The 20,402-nt window shown below is 37.4% G+C and overlaps 1 protein-coding gene across 4 annotated transcripts in view; it reads right to left on the bottom strand.

Moving 5' to 3' along the window:
- atp2c1 (ATPase secretory pathway Ca2+ transporting 1) overlaps positions 1-20,402 on the bottom strand; it is a 51,091-nt gene that overhangs the window by 13,287 nt on the left and 17,402 nt on the right. For all 4 annotated transcript variants that reach the window (XM_042489548.2, XM_088084715.1, XM_088084716.1 and 1 more), the window contains exons 2-15: positions 18,395-18,499; positions 16,662-16,778; positions 12,966-13,055; positions 10,187-10,222; positions 9,903-9,964; positions 7,548-7,656; positions 6,237-6,392; positions 5,934-6,002; positions 4,510-4,585; positions 3,316-3,382; positions 2,086-2,210; positions 1,514-1,611; positions 346-441; positions 4-93 (exon numbers count right to left, since the gene is read on the bottom strand). In XM_042489548.2, the coding sequence (XP_042345482.2) occupies positions 4-93; positions 346-441; positions 1,514-1,611; positions 2,086-2,210; positions 3,316-3,382; positions 4,510-4,585; positions 5,934-6,002; positions 6,237-6,392; positions 7,548-7,656; positions 9,903-9,964; positions 10,187-10,222; positions 12,966-13,055; positions 16,662-16,778; positions 18,395-18,499 (1,296 nt within the window). The remainder of the gene's footprint in view (positions 1-3; positions 94-345; positions 442-1,513; positions 1,612-2,085; positions 2,211-3,315; positions 3,383-4,509; positions 4,586-5,933; positions 6,003-6,236; positions 6,393-7,547; positions 7,657-9,902; positions 9,965-10,186; positions 10,223-12,965; positions 13,056-16,661; positions 16,779-18,394; positions 18,500-20,402) is intronic.

The following is a 20,402-nucleotide window of genomic DNA, read 5'->3' as shown; positions in this document are numbered from 1 at the left end:
TACCTTCATGGCGAGGGCGATGAGCGCTCCCTCCGTCGGTCGTCCCAGCAGATTGTGATTCCTGATGACCGAGTCGTTACACACACAGCCAACCTAACATTAAATACACACATTCATCACTTTATCTGGTCTCCAACAACAACAAGTACGAAAATACAGCAGTTTTTGTTGGTATTTTACAGCACAAGATGAATTTGTACACTGTCATAAAACACAAACTGCTCTGGTGCGGTGGGATTCTTACAATCTAATTATTTTAAATGTCAGTAAATATAATATTTTGTCTGACTGACTAGACGAGTGTAACTAAATTCTCCAGATTTCTCCTAAGCCTGCAGGACTCACCTCTACAAGCTTGCTGACAGACGGGCAGGCGAAACCGTGGACGACCTCTCCGTCCAGTAAAACTTCTCCTGCTCCGTTGTAGCCGACGCCCGTCACCTACAAAACAACATAACAGGTAAACATCTCAGACACAACAAGGACCCACTAAAAACAGGCTAATCAATCTCATAACAAACATTATAAACAGACTAAATAGATAGTTATCATATTCTAATTTGACTTTTTTCAGTCCCTGTTGGTGCTCATGAAATCTGCTGCTTTTGTTGGCGTCTAAAGATGAAGACTTCTTCCCTGTCGGTTAGTAAAACTCTGACTTTGTCTGGTGTTGCAGGTCACATTATTAAGAAGACATCCCATTAACAAGGTCTCCTGTTCCTCAGTCACCTGACCCAGTTCTCCCAGTATGGCAGCTGGGACCTTCAGATGAAGGAAGTGGGTCGTGCTGCAGGAGACTCACTGAACCGTCGTCGGGTGTCAGACGTTACCGCAGCGCTCTCATTTCTCAGCCATGATTTCATTTAAAGGGATAGTTCATTCAAAAATGGATGACTGAAATGAGTCATTATCTTCTCACCTTCATGCCGATGGAAAAGTTTTATAGTCGAGAAAACTTGTCAAGTTGTTTTGAAACACGTCACTTGTGTCATGTTTTTAGCCTTCCTCGTAGGCTGGCACCTCGAGGCTTCAGGACACTTTGGACGAGCTGTTTGGAGACATTTTGTGGTTTTGTCATGCATTTTTTTTAATGTTTGAATCCTGGTCACCATTTGCTTCAATTATTTGAGAGATGAGTGTTTTCCCCGTGAACCTCCGGCAGTGTTTTGTGGACAATAAAACTTAACTCGATTTTCCACCAGCAAGAGGGTGAGCAGATAATGACTGAATTTTCATTTTTGGGTGAACTATTCCTTTAACTTTATCTACAATAATAAATAAATAAATAAAAATTAAATGAATAAATGTGTGTGTGTGAGTAAGGGACATATAATGCACAGCACAGTCTGACATACATATACACACATTTATAAGACACTTGACACAAACGAGACTCTTACAGACGTTTTGTGTTTGTATCAAGAGTCAAATTCTTTAGGAATAAGACTTTGAGCTGGTACCCATAACAAAACTTTTTTGTGTGTTTTTGTTCTGAGTGATGAAGGGTTCAGACCTCAGCGTGGAGTCCGTCTGACGTGAACAGCTGAGTGACCGTCATCTCGTTCTTGGTCAGAGTTCCCGTCTTGTCCGAACAGATCACGTTACAGCAGCCTGACGGAGAAAACAATGATGCAGTTGTGTACTTTATTGACTCTCTGGTTTTGTGTCGGGTGATACTTTTTCATGCACCACATTTTTCTGACTGCTGCAGGTGTTAAATCAACATTTTACAAACACTGCATGAACATTTCTGTCCATTATTGAGCCCTAAAAGTTTGATTTTCTTAAACAGGAAAAAAATTCTCATTCAGAGATAGTAGTTCAGCCCATTATAACAAAAGTCACCTGGTTTTTCTGTATTTTATCTCTTAATCTGTCTTCTTTTAGAAGTCTTTCATTTCTAAAAAAGTTTTTGAAATACGCTGATTTCAGACAGAAACTAGTTTAAAATAATTAAACTAGATTTCTTCACTTAGTGTAAGAAAGAAACAAAACTTGATCAGCTGTTTGTGTAACAGACGCAGTAAAACTGTTGTGTGTTACATGTGAAATGATAACAGATTGTGTATAAAATATAAAACGTACCCAGAGTTTCTACGATGGGAAGCTTCTTGACGATGGCTCTTTTCTTCACCATGCGCATCACACCGAGCGCCAGCGTCACCGTCACCACGATGGGTAAACCCTCTGGGATGGCAGCGACCGCCAGACTGAAGGGGAGGAGAGGTGATCAGTGATCAATAACCAATACAATAAATCACTTCAGGTACACAACAGAGACATTTTGTTATCAGAATGATTCGATTACAGGAACAAACTTTCAACCGGTGACAAATTAAATTTCGACTGTTTCCTGCTCTGTGACACAGTCTGACCTCATCAGGTGGTTTTCTAACTTCTGACCTGAGATCTGTCCTAAACTGTGTCCACATTTTTGGGATACAGCTAACAGTTATTCACATTATCGATTAACCCTTTCAAACCTGGATGTACATCAGTTTTCTGCCTTCAGACGCCTTTTAAAAGGCGGTTTGATTTCTTTAAAAAACATAAAAAAGGCAATTTTGCATAAAATGTCCCGCAACGCTGGAAAATATCTCTGTCTAAAAATAACACAATTTCATATTTAAAATTATTTACAGATTTATTCTAATTTTAAAGTATTTTTTTCAGGTCAGTTCCTTGTTTTTGTTTTGTTTGCTGTTTGTTTCTTTTTTTCTGACAATTTCCAGGTAAGTTTTCTAGTAATTTTTTATTCTGTCCTAATTTCTTGCAGATTTTTGGGTCTGAAGGTCAATATCCAGACTGAGTTCAGGTTTGGGTCTCTGTGGAGGCATGGTGGAGCCAAATCTGACAACCTCACTGTGACTTCAGGAAGCTGCAGACATTCACTGCACCGGCTGTTTAATGAGGAACAGATCAATCATAAAATTCCTTTTTAAACAACCAATTATATTTCTGTTTGTGTTCAGATTAAACAAACCAGATACAGCGTGTCAATGATTGAACTTCAGAGGGTTTTATAGGTGTGTTGTTGAACTTTGGACGGAGCTGGGCGGGCTGTTTCCCCTGCTGTCTAAGCTTGGCGAGAGGTCCGTTAGTTATAATGTGACAACAGAAGTAAAGTGCAGACTGACAGCTGCTAAAGCGTCTGCCAGGGTTCAATCATTGACACACACACACACACACACACACACACACACACACACACACACACACACACACACACACACACACACACACACACACACACACACACACAGTCTCTACATCATCAGTCAGTAGATTCAGTACTGAAGAGTGAAAGTCAGATACCTGACACCGATGGTGAACATGTCCAGGATCCTCTTCCCCTGCAGCCATCCCACCAGCATGATGACCCCTGAGACACAACACAGAAAACACACACTTCACACACACTCATGACATGGAGACGCAGAGGAGAGAGGCCTGATGCAGGACTGAACTTACAGTGATGCAGCAGACCGTTCCCGTCTGGTGCTCTGAGACTCCAACTCATCTATAACCCATCGACTCTGAGCTGCTTTACGACTGAATTCACCTGCTCCCCATTTATTCATCGTTAATGTTTTTAACCCTTAGGGACTTTTTGGTGCATTTTAAGCACTTCCCCATCTTCTTTTTTTTTATATGTAATTTTGGCTTTGTACATGCATGTTTTGTCAAGATTGTGTATTTGAGTGTAATCAGTGAATTTCCAGGTCAGCTCCTATAATAAGTCTAAAATACACTGTGTACATCCAAACTGACATTTTTGATCCCACAGCCACCAAAGCAGAAAAACATGACTTGTATCATTTCTTGGTGTCATTGTGGGCTTTTGACTTGTAATTTGTCATTTTTACTATTTTCTACCTGCTGAGGTCATTCATGCACTGTCACAAACAATGTTGCTGCAAGCCATTGACACATCGCAGATTGTGACAATCAAAAGAAAAAAATCTGCTTTGCAGTAGTACATTCAAAATAAGTCTTTTCTTCATGTGAAAACATGGCGGCATCATGAGAAATGTTAAAATTCTGAAAATAAATTCATATTTGATATTTATGATTAGGACTGATGTTGGCTAAAAAATAAAGTAAATGACAAGTAGAAAATAATATTAATGCGTAATATTTTTAAAAACTTGATTCTGAAAAGCACATTTTGTGCGCAGAGCGATACAAGTGTATGTCATACTAAAGCTGGCCCGAAGGGTTAATGTGATGTTGCTGAGTTCTAATGTGTGATGTTGTATTTTATTTGCAGTCCTTGTATTTAAGTATTTTGTTGGTTTTTAATGTACTAGGCTGCTATGACTGCTAAATTTCCCTTTAGGGATTAATAAAGTAAACAAACAAACACTATCTATCTATCTATCTATCTATCTATATCTATTTATCTATATATCTATATCTATATCTATATATCTATCTATCTATATCTATTTATCTATATATCTGTCTGTCTATATCTATGACTATCTATCTGAAAGCAAACAGCCAAACCTATGATGCCGAAGGAATAGAGCGACAGCTGCTTCCCCAGAAGGTCCATGCTCTTCTGTAACGGTGTTTTAGGAGCCTGAACAACACAAACAGGAAACAGATTTGTTTACTTACAAAGTTTTAATGAGCTGATGCAACTAGAGAATGCAGTGTGATTACCTACAATCACACCTGAAAAGCTGAAAAGCATCGCTGTAAAAGCAGAAATGTGAAATGGGATTGTTCAGTCCTAAATAACCACTCTGCTGCTGAGCGGCCCTGACAGTGGAGGAGGCTGAGGCTGCACAATTAATCAAATATTAATCACGATCACAGTTTTGGCCTCCCACACTTGAACATGATAGATTGCAATATTGACATTTAAAATGTGTGCCCTGCTCTTAGAGAAAACACTGCTGCATTTCAAATCAAGGGCTTCCTAAACAGACAGCCGGCCTCCACTTTTAAAGAGTGGTTAAACTCGGCGTGCACTCTGCAGCCGCAGACTGTGAAAGTCTTTTCCTAAATATCACGCCTGCAGACAGGGCTGCAAGATTTAGCAAGAATGAAAACTATGACCAAAATAATCATAATTTTCATTTTTGCCATAACCAAAATTTGTGGTCAACATAGAGATCATGATTATCTATCACATTTATTTTCTGTTTTTAGGGGCAAAATATTTTTATTGCACTTTCACATTTAAATAAAGCCCTGCTTTCCCTTTCACCTTCTAGTACATTCCTGCTAATTAAAAAATATTTGCATCACAAAAAAACATACAGAAAAGATTCCTGAAAACAATGACTAATCGTGATAAATAATTGTGATCTCAATATTTATAAAAATGCACGTTATTAGAATTTTGGATATAATCTTGCAGCCCTATTGAAACAGCTCTATTGATAACTATAGCAATTCATGATTCATATTCAGATCACATTCAGTATGCAGAGTTCCCACGCATTTTTATGCACAGAAATTCAAAACTTTTCCATAATTTTTCAAGGATTCATTATAATATTATTTCTTGCCTTGCGGTTCTCAAACATATCAGATTCAAACGCAAAAAAAAAAACACAAAAAAAAAATGGAGAAAGGTACGTGATAGTAAACAAAACGTCACACATTGACGCATATTAGAGCTACATCACGTCCCCAGCTCCACGGAAAATTACTGTAACAGTTTCATTACACACAACAAAATTCCATGACTTTTCAAAACATTCAAAGACTTTTCAGGCCTGGAAAAATGCAATTGTGAAATTCCATGACTGTTTCAGGTTTCTGATGACTGCAGGAACTCTGAGTATAACTTAAAGGTTTAAAAACATCTTTCCAAAGGTCTACAGTTCAAAATGAGCCCGATGACTGACGCTGGCGCATTTACAGAAATGTGGATTAATGTTTGTTCTCCTTTTAAATAAAATAAAATACAAACTGACCTCTTCTGCTTGCATCATCTTGAAAACCTCCCCAAACTCTGAGTTCTCACCAGTTCCTATAACAATACCCTGAGGAAAAACAAACAAACAAACAAACAAACAGATCACATTATGTACATACATAATATTTTGTATTATTTTGTTTATCTAATATTTAATATTTTTTTATAGCATCTACAATCCCAGGTGTTAAGACTAGTTTTGCGTCTTCTGCTTTGCAACTAATTGTCTGTTTCTGACTGAAAAAGCATAATGAAACTAACATTTGTTAAACAAAGTGAAACGTATTGATCCTGCAGGTACCTTGGCTCTGCCGCAGCGCACTAGTGTCCCCATGAAGGCGATGTTGCTACGGGACGCGATGTCTCCGTTGGTGGACGGCGGCTGGTGGTAGGTGGACTTGGAGCAGGGGGTGGTCTCCCCCGTCAGGCTGGACTCATCCACAGAGAGGTCGGTCGCCTGAGGTGAGACGCTGAGTGAGTCGTCCATAAACACGCTCTATTTTTCACCTTATTTTTATCAAGCTTTGTTATCTTTATTTTATCTGACTTTTACTCGTATTTTCAACTGTGTTTTATCCATGTGAAGATGCATTCTATGCTTTTTATTCTAATCATATTTTATTTTAAATGAGGGTTTAATTATGTCTTCTCTGTCTTTTGATTTGAAGCACTATTATTATTATTATTATTATTAATTGAACTTTACAGACTCTTTGAATTAAGACGTGCCCTTTAAAAAAGCTATAACGCACTTAAAAATACAAAACAAAAAAAGAAAACCCAACAGCCATGCAGGAGAGCCCACTGTAAACTACGGAAGCCCAAAGAGAGGGGAAAGAGATTAAAGGGAGAATCTAGATTTATATTTTAAAAATAAACTACTAATTTGCATTAATTGATAAAATCGATTTATGACCCGGCCCTCATTGGAGCTGATAAATATCTGTGACTATCGCAGAGTCGTTTTACAAGTGAGTGGATGCTAATTGTAACCTTTCCCATCACATACAAAAGTGAGACATCAGAGGGGTACAGTGGATTTTTTGGTGCAGTGGGTTGTTGATTTCCTTGAAGGACCAGCGTCACTGAAACCCAATTACACATCATAGTTCATACATATTGAGTTGCATGTTTGCTTGCAGAAATTTGACATTTTTACATGTCAAGCTGACCTACTACCATCCAAAAGGCTTTTGTTAAATCGGTATTTAATTAGAATTAATTAACTGGACGTGCACCAGCTGAACAGTGGATATATTGTTCCTGCATTTACTTCTAAATTACAAAGTCCTTTCGAGGAACTTCACAAAGACTCTTCAGTTACACATCAGATCCTTTCTGGGGAATTAAAGGAAACAGGAGCTGTAAAATAAAGCTCAGCACTGAAGCTGTGCTGAGCAGCTTCCTGTGTGTGTAACCGTGTGTGGACAGTTTGTTCCTGGAAAAATATACATCGATGATCAGTGAGCCTGCACTGGATAAAAGACTGACCAGGGACACTAGAAACACGCCCCAACGATGGCTTTTGTTCTGATAATCAAGCAGTGTGTTTACGTGCGTGTGCGTGTGTGTGTGTGTGTGTGTGTGTGTGTGTGTGTGTGTGTGTACGTACCTCGACGAGGCGAAGGTCAGCTGGGACTCTCTCTCCCACCGACAGACAGACGGTGTCTCCAGGAACCAGCTCTCTGGCCAGCAGGTGCTCCAGGTTCCCCTCCCTGATACTGAGAGAGAGAGAGAGTTTTCAAACCGATCTTTATTTGCATAAATCTGCATCCAACAAAAACAAACATTAATTCATGTTGCACACAAACATTCACAGATGCACAAAGAGCCAGGGAAAAGGATCAAATTAAAGCATCTTTAGAACATTAATGAGGGCATCAAAAACAGCCAACACTGTTTTTAGGTTTTCTCCTGCAGACAATAATTTAATTAAATGTAAACATAAATATCAATCAATAAGACGAAGCACACGATCAACAAGTGCAAACAAAGAGGCAGCCTTAAACCCTTTGAAACCTCAGAAACATGGGGGAAAGGCAACTTAGGGACAAATGACACATAAATAAGCAAGAAATTCGTAAAAATCACTTGAAAATGATATGAAAATTAGCAACAAACACAACAATAACAAACAAAAAAACAGCCAAACAAACAAACAAAACTGGGAAAGTTAAATAAAGTTTAAAAAAACAAAATTAAAAAACCTCAACAATTTTTGTATATGTAATGATGATAATTATAAATATAGCCCTCTGTTTTTCAAAAAGCTAAGAAAAAAACCAGCAGTTTTCTTAACATATTAATTTCTTGCAATATTAAAAAAAGTTATTTATTTGAAAAGTTAAATTATAATAGTTGTCGCTTTTAAGGTATATTGACATTGACAAGAACAACAGTACAATACTTTCCAAATTGGGGAGAGAGACAGAAAGAAAGAGAGAGAGAGAGATTGAGGGAGGAAGTGGAGAAAAATAAATCACAGCAATGATCCTTTCCTGATAGTTCAACCACAACACAAGACCTTCTCAGCTTACTGGCCTGCTGTTACAGGGGTGTGTGTGTGTGTGTGTGTGTGTGTGTGTGTGTGTGTGTGTGTGTGTGTGTGTGTGTGTGTGTGTGTGTGTGTGTGTGTGTGTGTGTGTGTGTGTGTGTGTGTGTGTGTGTCTGCCAGGTGGACGGCCAGCTGCTCCTTCACTCTGCTGTTATTTGAAGTGTAAATCAGGACCTGAGAAGTTCGTCAAACTCAACCATCAGACAGATCCGTCTCAGAAACGCTCCTTCGATTAACCCTTTAGATTAAATCTTGGAATTTGCAGCTCAGCTCCTACAATAAGTCTAAAATACACTGTGGAAACTAAATAGTTACATTCAGACTGTTAAGGTAAAAAAAATGCTCCATTGAAACCCATTCAAACTGACATTTTTGATCCCACAGCCATCAGAGCAGTTCTGGGTGTCATTCTGGGCTTTTGACTTGGAAATCGTCATTTTGACTATTTTCCACCTGTTATTGTCTTTTTTGTGCAATGTTGCTGCTAATCATTGACATATCCCAGGCTGTGGTCATCCAAAAATAAATAAATGAATTAATTAATTATTGTGGGGTTTTTTTCATCTAAACATATAGTGGCATCATGAAAACAAAACCTGGCATTTAAAAGAGGTTTAATTCTGAAATAATTAATATTTTATATGTTTGATTAGGACTGATGGTTAAAAACATAAATTCAATGAAAGAAGAAAATAATATTAATGGGAATTTGTTTAAGTCTTATTTTGAAATCTGCAATTTTTGTGCAGAGCGGTATATGTGTGGAGTATGTAGCATTGCACAAAAAATAATAATGTATAAAAATCTGCTAATCATTGACATATCCCAGGCTGTGATGATAAAAAAATCCACTTTGCATGTAGTAAATTGAAAATAATAATACATTTTTTGTTTTCTTTTAAAATCTAAAAACATAATGGCATCATGACAAAAACCTTTAATGGGTTAAAATTCTACAAATTAATGAATATTTGCTATTCATGATTATGACTGATGTTGGTTTAAAAAATAAACTTAATTAAAGTAGATTAATTACATTAATGTATAATATTTCTTAAAGCTTAATTTTGAAATGTGCATTTTGTGCACAGAGCGATTGAACGTGGGTAATAATAAAGTGTCTTCCTTTTAAAGGTCCAGTATGTATGATTTAGGGGGATAAATTGGCATAAAAATAAAATATAATGCCTTAAGTATCTCATAGTATATTCAATTTCTGCCAATATATTCCTGTAAATCCTACACACTCAACCTTTAACTTTCAAGCATAACAGCTGAACAGAAAGCGTGCGCTGTAGAAACTGAACCCGTCACTGTGTGCTGTGACTGCTGACCTGGACAGAATCACATTAACAGCCTGTATTAACCACAGAAGAAGAAGACGAGGAGGAGGAGGAGGATTTAAACTCTCACCAGTGACATTCTGGAGGCACCAGCTTCCCGAGCTCCTCTAGAGACTTCTCTGAGCGGTACTCCTACACACAGACGACAAACAACAGAAACTCAGAACAACAGATTTGTAAAAACCGTCAGACATTAATGAATGTGCATATATAAGTGATTATAATATCAAAGTGAGCAGCAAAGATTCACTCTGTAAAGGTCTGTTCATTGTTTGTGGCCTTAAATATTTTATGAGGTCATTAAAAATGAAAATTTGTTTGTTGTGGATGAAAACAAGAACAAACAGAACTCACCTGGACAAACGCAACGGTCACCACGATGATGATGGCCTGTCAGGAGACAGACAGACGGAGCTGGTTAATATATCTGATCACGTTTATGAATCATCTGCTTCTGAAACTGGACACCGAGTTACGTCTCACTGAATGTAATCGAGACATAAAGTCTGACAGACTGCTCTCACCTGCTCACTACAACCAAGGATTAAAACATATTTACTTTAGTATCAAGATATTTAGACTTTTTTTACTTACTTACACAAACTTGAAACAAAAGACAAAAAATGAAGAACAATAAATACAATTTTGCAAAAATAACAAAAAAAGTCATATTTCTTTTTCAAAATGCTAAGAATTTATTTTCAAAAATTCTATAAAAACAAAAACAATTTTATTTTGTAATTTTCGACTGTATTTTGAAAATATTGTAACTTTTATTAAAATATCTTGACAATGAGTGAAATATTAATCTCGAATAATCTTTACTTTATTTTCAAAAAATTGCAAATTAATTAAAAATAAATATTTAGACTTATCTCTTAGTATTATTTTGGCTGCATTATAAAATATAGTACTATTTTCAAAATATTATGACTTTATTAATAGAATATTTTCACAGTCTTGCCATTCATTTTAAAAAGATATTTAAGACATCTATTGTAATATTTTGGCTTTTTTTTTTTAAAAAAAAATTGACTTACTTATTACTTTTTTTAATAATGAATATCTTTTTTTTCCAGTGCAACTTTTTTAATGTAATTTAAAAAAATATATAAATATTCTCCAAATATTACCACTTTATCTTTGAAATATTACTTTTTTTCCTCAAAGCTGTGACCAATTTTCAAAAAATTGAGCTTCAGACAAAGGTGCTTCTACTGAATACTGACGTGAAGGAAAAGGATACTTATGCAACTATTTTTCTATTGATCTGCATCAAAAAAGCAACATTTCAGCAATGCTGTAAAACCACAGAATATAAAAACTTTCACTGGTGGTGAAAAGTTTTTACAGTCCCTGTATGTGAAAGAGGAAAGTACTAACACTCCACAGAGATCGCTGCAATGCAAGCCAGAATCCAGAATATTTACAACATAAACGAAAACTCAGTGAGGCCACAAACTCCTTTCAACACTCTCTAAAATCTACATAAAACTTTAAAGAGGTTTTAAAAATGGACACAGTACGCAAACAATATACAAATATTGTTACACACCCAGCTTAAATACATGTGCAAACGTTGTAATTTAGCAATGTTTAGACTGCGACTCGATGTCTGGCGGCCTAACAGCAGGCCGGGCTCTCCCAACAGGGGCTGGATTAGCCCGTCAACCTGCAAGACACTTTGAGATTTCCTCTGCTAGCCTCGAAAACTTAAAACTAATCATGACAATCTGCTCCGCATTGTGTCACAGAGATATTTATGAGCATCTCAAAGGAAGCATGAGTCCATATTTAGGCTGTATATGTGCAGAATGATCTATCAGATGCTCCTGTTTGCAGTTTAACCACGACTGTATAAACAACTATCACTGGATTTTTTTAACACTAACACTAAAGTTAAAAACATCAAGATTCTCAAGCAAATTCTACTATGATTTTTTTCTTCAACTTCTGAGCTGATTTATGGACATTTATTTGAGAATATAAGAGTGTGAATGTGAATCATGACCACATGACCTCTCCTTGAGCCATCTTCAGGACAAACTCTACAGTTTTGGCTCCAGCTACTAATAAGGCTCTCAGAATATAGAAATCATTCATCAGAAATCAATCAAAATAAATAAATAAATAAATAAAAACAAACAAAACAGAAATGTCATTGTATATCTTAACATAAGGCAATGTTTCTCTGATGTTTTCTTGTCCTTGCACATAATCTATTTGATTTTTGATTTAATGTATTTCAAACAAAAAAACAGAGAAATTATTAAACAAGTAGACAAAAAACTGTATTTATAGAAAATGAAAAATCTAAAACAACAGAAATGGCCAAACACATGATGACTTGGTTTATATATTCAAAAAGGCGTGTGAAGAAACTTATTTAATTTCACACCATCTCCACAAGTCATTGGATTTTAATTAACCAGCTTCATCATTAATTTAAACCTATATTCTAATTAACTAAACATATATGCATCTGCCCACATACCCAGAATCCATAATTTACAAAAAAAAAGAAGATAAAAAAGGAAAGTATAAATATCAAATAACCAAATACATAAACATTAAACTTGGTAAACACCTGCTGATCAGACTCGTTCTTCATCCCTGCACCATTGAAAATCATGTTTTTATACATTATTTTAAAGCGGTTTATGGTTGGACATTGTTATAGCTCCACATTAAAACTGTTCCATAGCTTTATTTTGATTATACAAAAACTTTTCTGATGACATGAACACTGTGAGTTTAGAAATTAAATCTTCCCCTTAAATTGTAACCCTCTTCTTGATCACTGAACAGTTTTCAGTTTCAATTCCACATTATCTGGAAATTTCAATAATACTGACCTATGCTCTATGATCTATGCAATTATTTGCTGCTGCAACAACAAGTTCCCCAAAAAGAAAAAATAAGTTTCATATAATTTAAATTCCCAAACTCTCAGAGAGTGAATATCCTGCACGCATCTACATCTTCACTGCTGATGCTGCCATAAGCTGCTATCTCTATTTATAACTTTACAAGAACTCTAGCTCCCTGGGGTTTTTATCCAAGGAAGAGGGGAAAAAAACGAAATACATGAGAGACTGAAGTGTGTGTTATTATAGTGCGAGGTGTAACATACCACAGTGATGCTGATGGCGTCATCAAACTGGTGCATGAGAATGCTGATGACTGCCGACGCCAACAGCAACAGGATGAGAGGATCTTTGAACTGCAGAGAGAGAGAGACGGAAACTGCAGTGAGCAGAGTTAGAGGCAACAACTAAAAACTGGACTTTATTTTGACGACTCTGAGTGTGTGTGTGTGTTTTTATCCATCTGTCTTTGTGAGGACTGATCAAAAATCTGTCAAAAACATTAATTTATTTACCACTACATACCCTTTCCAAATATTTGAAACGGTTTCAAAACTCATTTTCCACAGTATCGATGCAATGGTACCTGCTGCAAAAAATAATAACTGCTGCCTGCAATGTCAATTTTTTCCAGTAAATGGTATAAAATATCGATATTTTTCAAGGTATGATATCAAAGCTTTCGGGGAATTGAGTTAATTTGTAAAATTAGGTCATTTTTGTAGGGCGAGGCCTTTTTTTATAAAGGATTTTGGAAAGGACATTTTTGAAACAGTGGATTTTTTTTTTTTAAGAAGATCAGGAAAATTTTAGAAATTGCGGACATTTTGGGATATTTTGGGAAGATGGGGAAATTTGGGAAATTGCAGACAATCTGGGATACATTTGGAAGATACAGTGTTTCAGGAAGCTTGGGACATTTTAGAAATTGATGAAAAGATAGGGACATTTAGTCAATCGCATATATCTTTGGTATATTTGTGGAAGACTGAGACATTTTGGGAAGAGGCTATTTGCATTTGTTTTTTAATGCGGAGCCACAGTTTTATGTGTGTACATTTTGTTAAGATTTTTTTGTGTGTTTGTCAGTGCTTATGCTATATATATATATGTGTGTGTGTGTGTGTGTGTGTGTGTGTGTGTGTGTGTGTGTGTGTGTGTGTGTTGTACATTATGTTGAATCTTTTGCACAAATCTCTCCTAAATAAGAGATCTTGATCTTTATGAGGCTGCCTGTAAGGTGAAACTACTTTTCGAAAAAGGGAGGACTTTTTCCTATACCTATAATTGTCCTCACAACGACAGAAGAAAAACTGTGTGTGTGTGTTTTCCATGATGTCTGGACAAGCTGAAACAAGTGTCAGTCATCCATAGCGAGAAGGCGGAGCTCACTGACTGAAGCAGGCCAACAGTTCCAGCTCTATTTTCAGCTCCAGCATCCAAATGACCTGTTTTCCACATCGACGACACGAACGACTGAACACAGCAGCAGCGAAAACCTTAACTCTGCACGGTTTCATCCACAAACCTGCTGAATAAGTTTCTTATCTGTCAGCTGTTAGTGACACTGTTTTATTTCTTTGCGTCAGCATGTTGACACTCCAGGGAAGAAGCTATATGGCCACATTCACACCTCTGACGAGACTATTTTTTCAGTCTGGAGGGTTTATGCGTGCACTATGGCCCACAAATTCAAACTCAGACTGCCATTCAAAGCTCAGATTAATGTGCAGATTATGCATGAATCTACACATGAATATCAGCTGCAGAAATTCAGCTTTCAGATTCACTTTAAATAAAATAATAAATAACATTATCATGTGCCTCTCCTCACCTTTGAGGCCTGTCCGGTCGAGAGAGAACAGATTCTACATCGACACCTGACAGATTGTGGCTGATAGCGAGATGAATTCACTTGTAAATCTGAGGGTTGAATGTGTGAAAGGAGCTAAAAAAAAACAAACCCATCCTCTCCTTTACTCTCCTGCCCTCTGTCTCATCCTCATTTCCTTTCCTTCTGTCCTCCATATCCTCCCTTTCTCTTTTCCTCTCCTGTCGGCTTTCTATATATAACCTGCGTGTTCACAGAGGCCTCTCGTCCCTCCTTCCTCCAGCAGCAGTTTCTGTCCTTGTCAGAGTTCATGTGGACAAAACAGACCAGCAACAAAACTCCCTCAGGCTGCTTCTATTATTTAACCGCTCCAATCTGACTGACCACACACAGTAGTTTTACATCTGACAAAGGTGCTTATTGCTCGCCGCTAACTCCACGGGTGTCTCTCTGTGTCGGGGAGGCTTCTAGGTGTCATGTAAACATTGGCGTGCAGATACCGCGAGCTCTCTTTAGTCTCACGTGAGCACACATACATGAACACAGCTCCCACACGAGTAAATTCAAGTCATGTCAAGTCAATTTTATTAATAAAGCTCATTATCACAAAACACAATTTGCCTCAGAGGGCTTTACAGGATGTGACGTCCCTCTGTCCTTAGACCCTCGCATCGACTGAGGAAAAAACGCCCTAAAAAAACCTATATTGCTATAGGCTACAACAAGGCCAAAATAATGCTGCCGGCAACGTTTTTCAAAACAACTTGGCATGTTGGGGCTTCAGGATACTTACTTAAGACGAGCAGTATGAAGACTTTTTCTGGTTTTATTATGTATTTTTTAATGTTTTAATTCTGGTCACCATTTGGGAGACAAGTGCAACGCCTTCCGTCAACCTCTAGCAGTGTTGTGTGGACTATAAAACTTCACCCGCCTTTCCATCGGCACAGGGGTCAGTCGAACTATTCACTGAACTATTCCTTTAAGGTGAATGAATGCTTTTCTTAACTTGAATTTAAAGATGTTACACTGAGAAACCAAAATGATGTTGGTACTGATAAACAACATTTTATCTTTAGAGGTTAAGGAATAGAGGAATATACTGTCCGTTGAGCTTTAGTCCGAAAATTATGTGATTTTCTTTTGTTAGAACAATTTAAAAAAAGGGGGAAATATATAAATCAAATTAGGGCTGTCAAATAATTCAAAAAAATCCCTATTTATCACTTCATTTGAATAATTTATCGTAACTGGGCAGCAACTGACTGGTCTGCAGTCGGTTGCTGCCCATTTAGCAGCGCTGCGGTTAACTTCTTCTATTTTGTTACATCCACAAGTTTGTGGCAATTTGCACACTCCAAAATAGTGCTTAGTCAGCTTTGGCGATGGACACGGCACACTGAATTCAGTCTTAATCAAAGCAGCAGATTAAGAATTTCACTGTTTTTGTGTTTAATCTTGCCTCATTTTATTTTTGTTTCCTCTCTAAATGTCTTGTGTTTTAATTCAGCAGATTATCTAAACATGTTAAATCATGTTAAATAGAGAAGCTTAACGTTGCAGGAATACTGTTGGCGTGCAAAATGTGTCTTTTGTCAACTGCAGGAAGTTGACATTCATGCAAGCTGTTTCAGCGTTATGTAATCCAATGTGACATTTCAGCGCCATGACACAAACATTAGCATGAAATATGAAAATACCAATATTTATAATAACACAGCGCAGTATTGTTCTGGTAATTAGATTTCCAGTTTAACATGTAATCTGTCTGAGCCGACATTGTGTTCTCGTGACAAATCAATGACACACTGGAACATGATGAGCCTCAGGACACTTTATAAGGCATGAGATAAAAATAGTACATTGGTTTTTATCCTGGAGCTGCGTTTATGCTGCTGCTGGATGTGTGAAGAGCTTCCTGAGACTGATAATTCTGCAGTGTTAAAATGTGGACTGTCAGATTAGCAAATGAGGACAAACTGTCGTCTGAATTCTGCAGACTGAAGCCAACAGCAGCGAGAACACACAGTTTACTGTCGGACACACTCAGTCTGGTTAAAGTTGTGAGAAGATAAACAAATCAAAAACACTCCTGCATCAGGAACCATCTTAATGTGGTGGATTTTCTTACCTGTGAAATGTATTTCTTCCATAGCGGCTCCTCTTCACTGATGTCAAACTCGTTCCAGCCATGGTAGGCTCTCCTCCGGCTCACCTCCTCCTGGGTCAGACCCAACTGCAGGTCGGCCTGTCGGCATCACGATCACATTTATTTTTACACACAAAGAATCTGCCTTTGTGCTCGGGTGCATGAGAAACAAAATGAGGGAAAAAAGATAGCAAGCATTGCAACAGTCGAGAAACAAATAAAATTGATTTTTTTAAAATAAATATTACTATTATTTAATATTAGCATCAACACAACAATGACTGCTTTAAGACTTAAATGCTCTTCATCTTAAGACACAAACTTTATGAAAGGGTGAGTATTTTCAAAGTATTTTTCCTTAAAAGGTACTGCTGAGTATCTGTAGCTGTCAAAGATTTTCTATGCATGACGTACAGTGCAGCATCCTCTGCATATGGAAAAGGTTTGCAAAATCACATTTCACTGTAACGCACTGAATATTACAAAAGTTACATACACTTTCACCAGCTCATTTTTATACCTGCTTTGTTTTGCCCTCACGCTCAGACTTTTCACTTTGATCCGACCCTAAACTAGAATTGTGAAACCTTTGCAGATAGAGGTAAAGCTCAAATAGACGATCCTTCATCCCACGAAAAGAGGCAGTCTCGAATCAAACTGAACCATCATTTAGTTTGTTTCTAGTATGAAAACTTCTGTTTGGATGGTTCGTACTTTTGGACCAATTACAGGAATTTCTGGCAGCCTGGCATCATACTGGAAAAAACAAAAACAGCAAGACAAAATGGACTGCCATAGCAAATAAAGAGAGGTCATGCGATGTTTAACTAATATGGTCCAATGACTTTTTCGTTTCTTTAAACTGCAAGATGAGCCCACACACACAAAACTGACAAAACCGGACATGGGTGTGCCATGTAGACTGCACACGCATCACTGCATGAGAAACCAAAACTAAACCAAAACTTACCGGACACACGGTGACAGAGCAAACTGTAACATCACGCGATTAATGTTACTCAGCGGTTATTAACGGGTTCGATGACAGTCAAGCCATTTTGCTTTCAGTGCACAAAATAAAAAGTATATATATATATATATATATATATATAACTATCACAATTTTTTAAAAAGAAATTATGCATTTTAGGCTGTAGCATCACAAAAACGGTTTATGAAATCCTAGAGAAACTGAAAAGCTGAATAGCAGAATGCAAAACGTGTGGGTCCAAAATTTAAGATGCAGCAACTTCAAACTTTATCCAGCATTTGAAGTTGCGCAACATAATTCGGGAACTAATTCTTAACTTACATTAGCTCAATAGTAAGTTTTTAACAAACTTGTTTCAACAAATAAATGCTCATTTTAAAAAGCATTCATTAAAATTGAATATTGGCATTACATTTGTCGGAAAGCACATTATGACTTGTTTAGGACTCGAAACTCAAAGTATAGGACTTGGGACTTAAGTGCAAAGACTTGAGACTTATTATAATGATTTATAAAACAGTGACTTGTTCCTACTTTTGACTGTGGCTACTGATGTGATGACTGACAGGAAAGCACACCAATCGCTTCACGTACAAGCTTCAATCAAACATATATAACAATATGCAATATGCACGACGATATATAGTCTCATATCTCAATATGATATCATATCATTATATTGCCCGGCCCTAGTTAGGACACAGCTGGTCTGAGGACAACGTACCTGCAGGACACACACTACTTCGTTGACGGGGAGTTCACTGGCTTTTCTGGAGGTTAGTACCGGGACCATGGTCTCATCTTCACTGAATTGTTGTCTCTCGGAAAGCTGCAACACAAACACACAGAGAGAGAGAAACTTCAGCGAAGCGGAGAGGACACACAGGAGACAGATTCTTCTGCTGGAGGACATTTATCTGTGCAGGAGGCCAGACAGGAACAAGACCAGCAAGTTTCTGTCAACACACACTGAAAATCAGCTCAAGTCTTTCTGCTGACCTTTTGTAAACCTCCACCTTTTTACAATGGAGACGAGCTGTACGACAGCAGGCGGACGCTGGAGACACTGAGCAGCTCAGCTGGAGCCGCCTGCAGCTCAACAACAAGTTTTTATTTAACTGTTTTAAAACTAATGACTTTACATTTCAAATGTACAACGGGGTCTGCAATCTGGACGTCTGCAATCTGGACGTACGCACAGTAGTAATTTACGATGAGACGTGTTACGTATCAAAGGATGATTTAAAGGTTACTCATTTCTCATAAAACTAACTTTTTACTCAAAGATTGTGGGCCAAGTTTACAAACTGTGTATACTAAAAGAATGTTGTCTCTGGCTGGTAATAATACGTCTGACCCTCCTCACATGTTATTGAAACAATATCAGGTGTTGCCATCATACAGAGGATTTGAGTCCCACAGGCTCGACTGAACAGGTTGAGGAACTAATTTTTTCCTCATTCTGTCAACCTATTAAATCAGAGTTTGGCCTCTGAGCAGCTTCATTTGAACACTGAATGCAAGAGATAATAATGAGTAATATGTTGCACTTCATTTACTTTTCATAACGTTTGTTGTTATTTGTAGTGTTTGTTGTGAGATTTTGTTGTTTTGTTTTGTTTTGTACATTTACTGTTTGGTGTGCCCAAAAACAATCCTACAAAATGTCTGTGAGAAAAGTAAGAATAATCCTCATTTGAAAAACTTCAATCGTAGTGTTTTGACAGCTTCAAGCATGCTGGACTGTTAAATACTTCCACAATCAAATGCCTATTATCATGCACAGTGATGATGATAACGATTATTTCCCTCCAGCGAGCAGCAGAGGACCAAAGACGCGAGGTCCAGAGAGGAAGGAGGAGGGAGAAGGAAGCTGACAGCATCCTGGCGGCGTTTAAAGACAGCAGGAAACAAAAGGACAGCAGCTCCGTCAAAATAAAAAGAAAAACCCACGGGGGTTTAAAAACAGAACAAAGCCTGCTTTCACTTTCACTCACAATAAAGAGGAAAAAAAACTTTTATTTCTTTGTCAGCTCATTTTTCATGTCACTATGATGGGCTATTTAAAAACACTTTACTGTGAGTTAACTTTATCTAACTTTATTATCAAAGCTCCCTCCTTATTAGAAAACTGTATTCGCGGCTGAAACTTATGCGTGTCAGTATTTATTGTTTTATTTTAGGGTGTAATGACTTTAATGTTGAGAAATTATGAAATTCTAGAGATGCACCGACTGTTTTTTCCTGGGCCAATTCAGATTTTAGCCGGGCCTGCTGATTTTCTTTCTTCCTAAGAACTATAATTGACATCATACACAAAGACATGCAGAACTTTTCTTTGCAACCACTGGAAACTTGACTTGAGATCATAAAAATCCATGTATAATGTCTCCCTATCACTGTGAATCTCAGCAAACACACCCACTTGGTCTAATTAAAAAATAAATGTTTGATTTATGGGGCTTGCAGTGAGGAGGCACCACCTGACAAATTCAGGACAAAAAGGTCTCTCAGTAATTTTTTAACTTCCTGGCTTCATGCATCACGATTACAGGATGAATCACCAACTGCTCACATTAACGCTGCTCTCTCTGATCAGCACGAGAACATGGTGACACCCAATAAAGCACACTGATTCTTTCTAATCGATCTCAGTTGGTTAACATCATCAGGCACATTTGGAGGATTCCTGTCTGTCACATGACTGAGCTAAACATCCTAACTTTTAAAAT

The sequence above is a fragment of the Plectropomus leopardus genome, chromosome 11, assembly GCF_026936395.1.
Source record: "Plectropomus leopardus strain MGB_pleo_1.0 chromosome 11, ASM2693639v1, whole genome shotgun sequence".
Taxonomy (NCBI): Eukaryota; Metazoa; Chordata; class Actinopteri; order Perciformes; family Serranidae; genus Plectropomus; species Plectropomus leopardus.
This window is presented reverse-complemented; position numbering and strand designations above follow the sequence as displayed.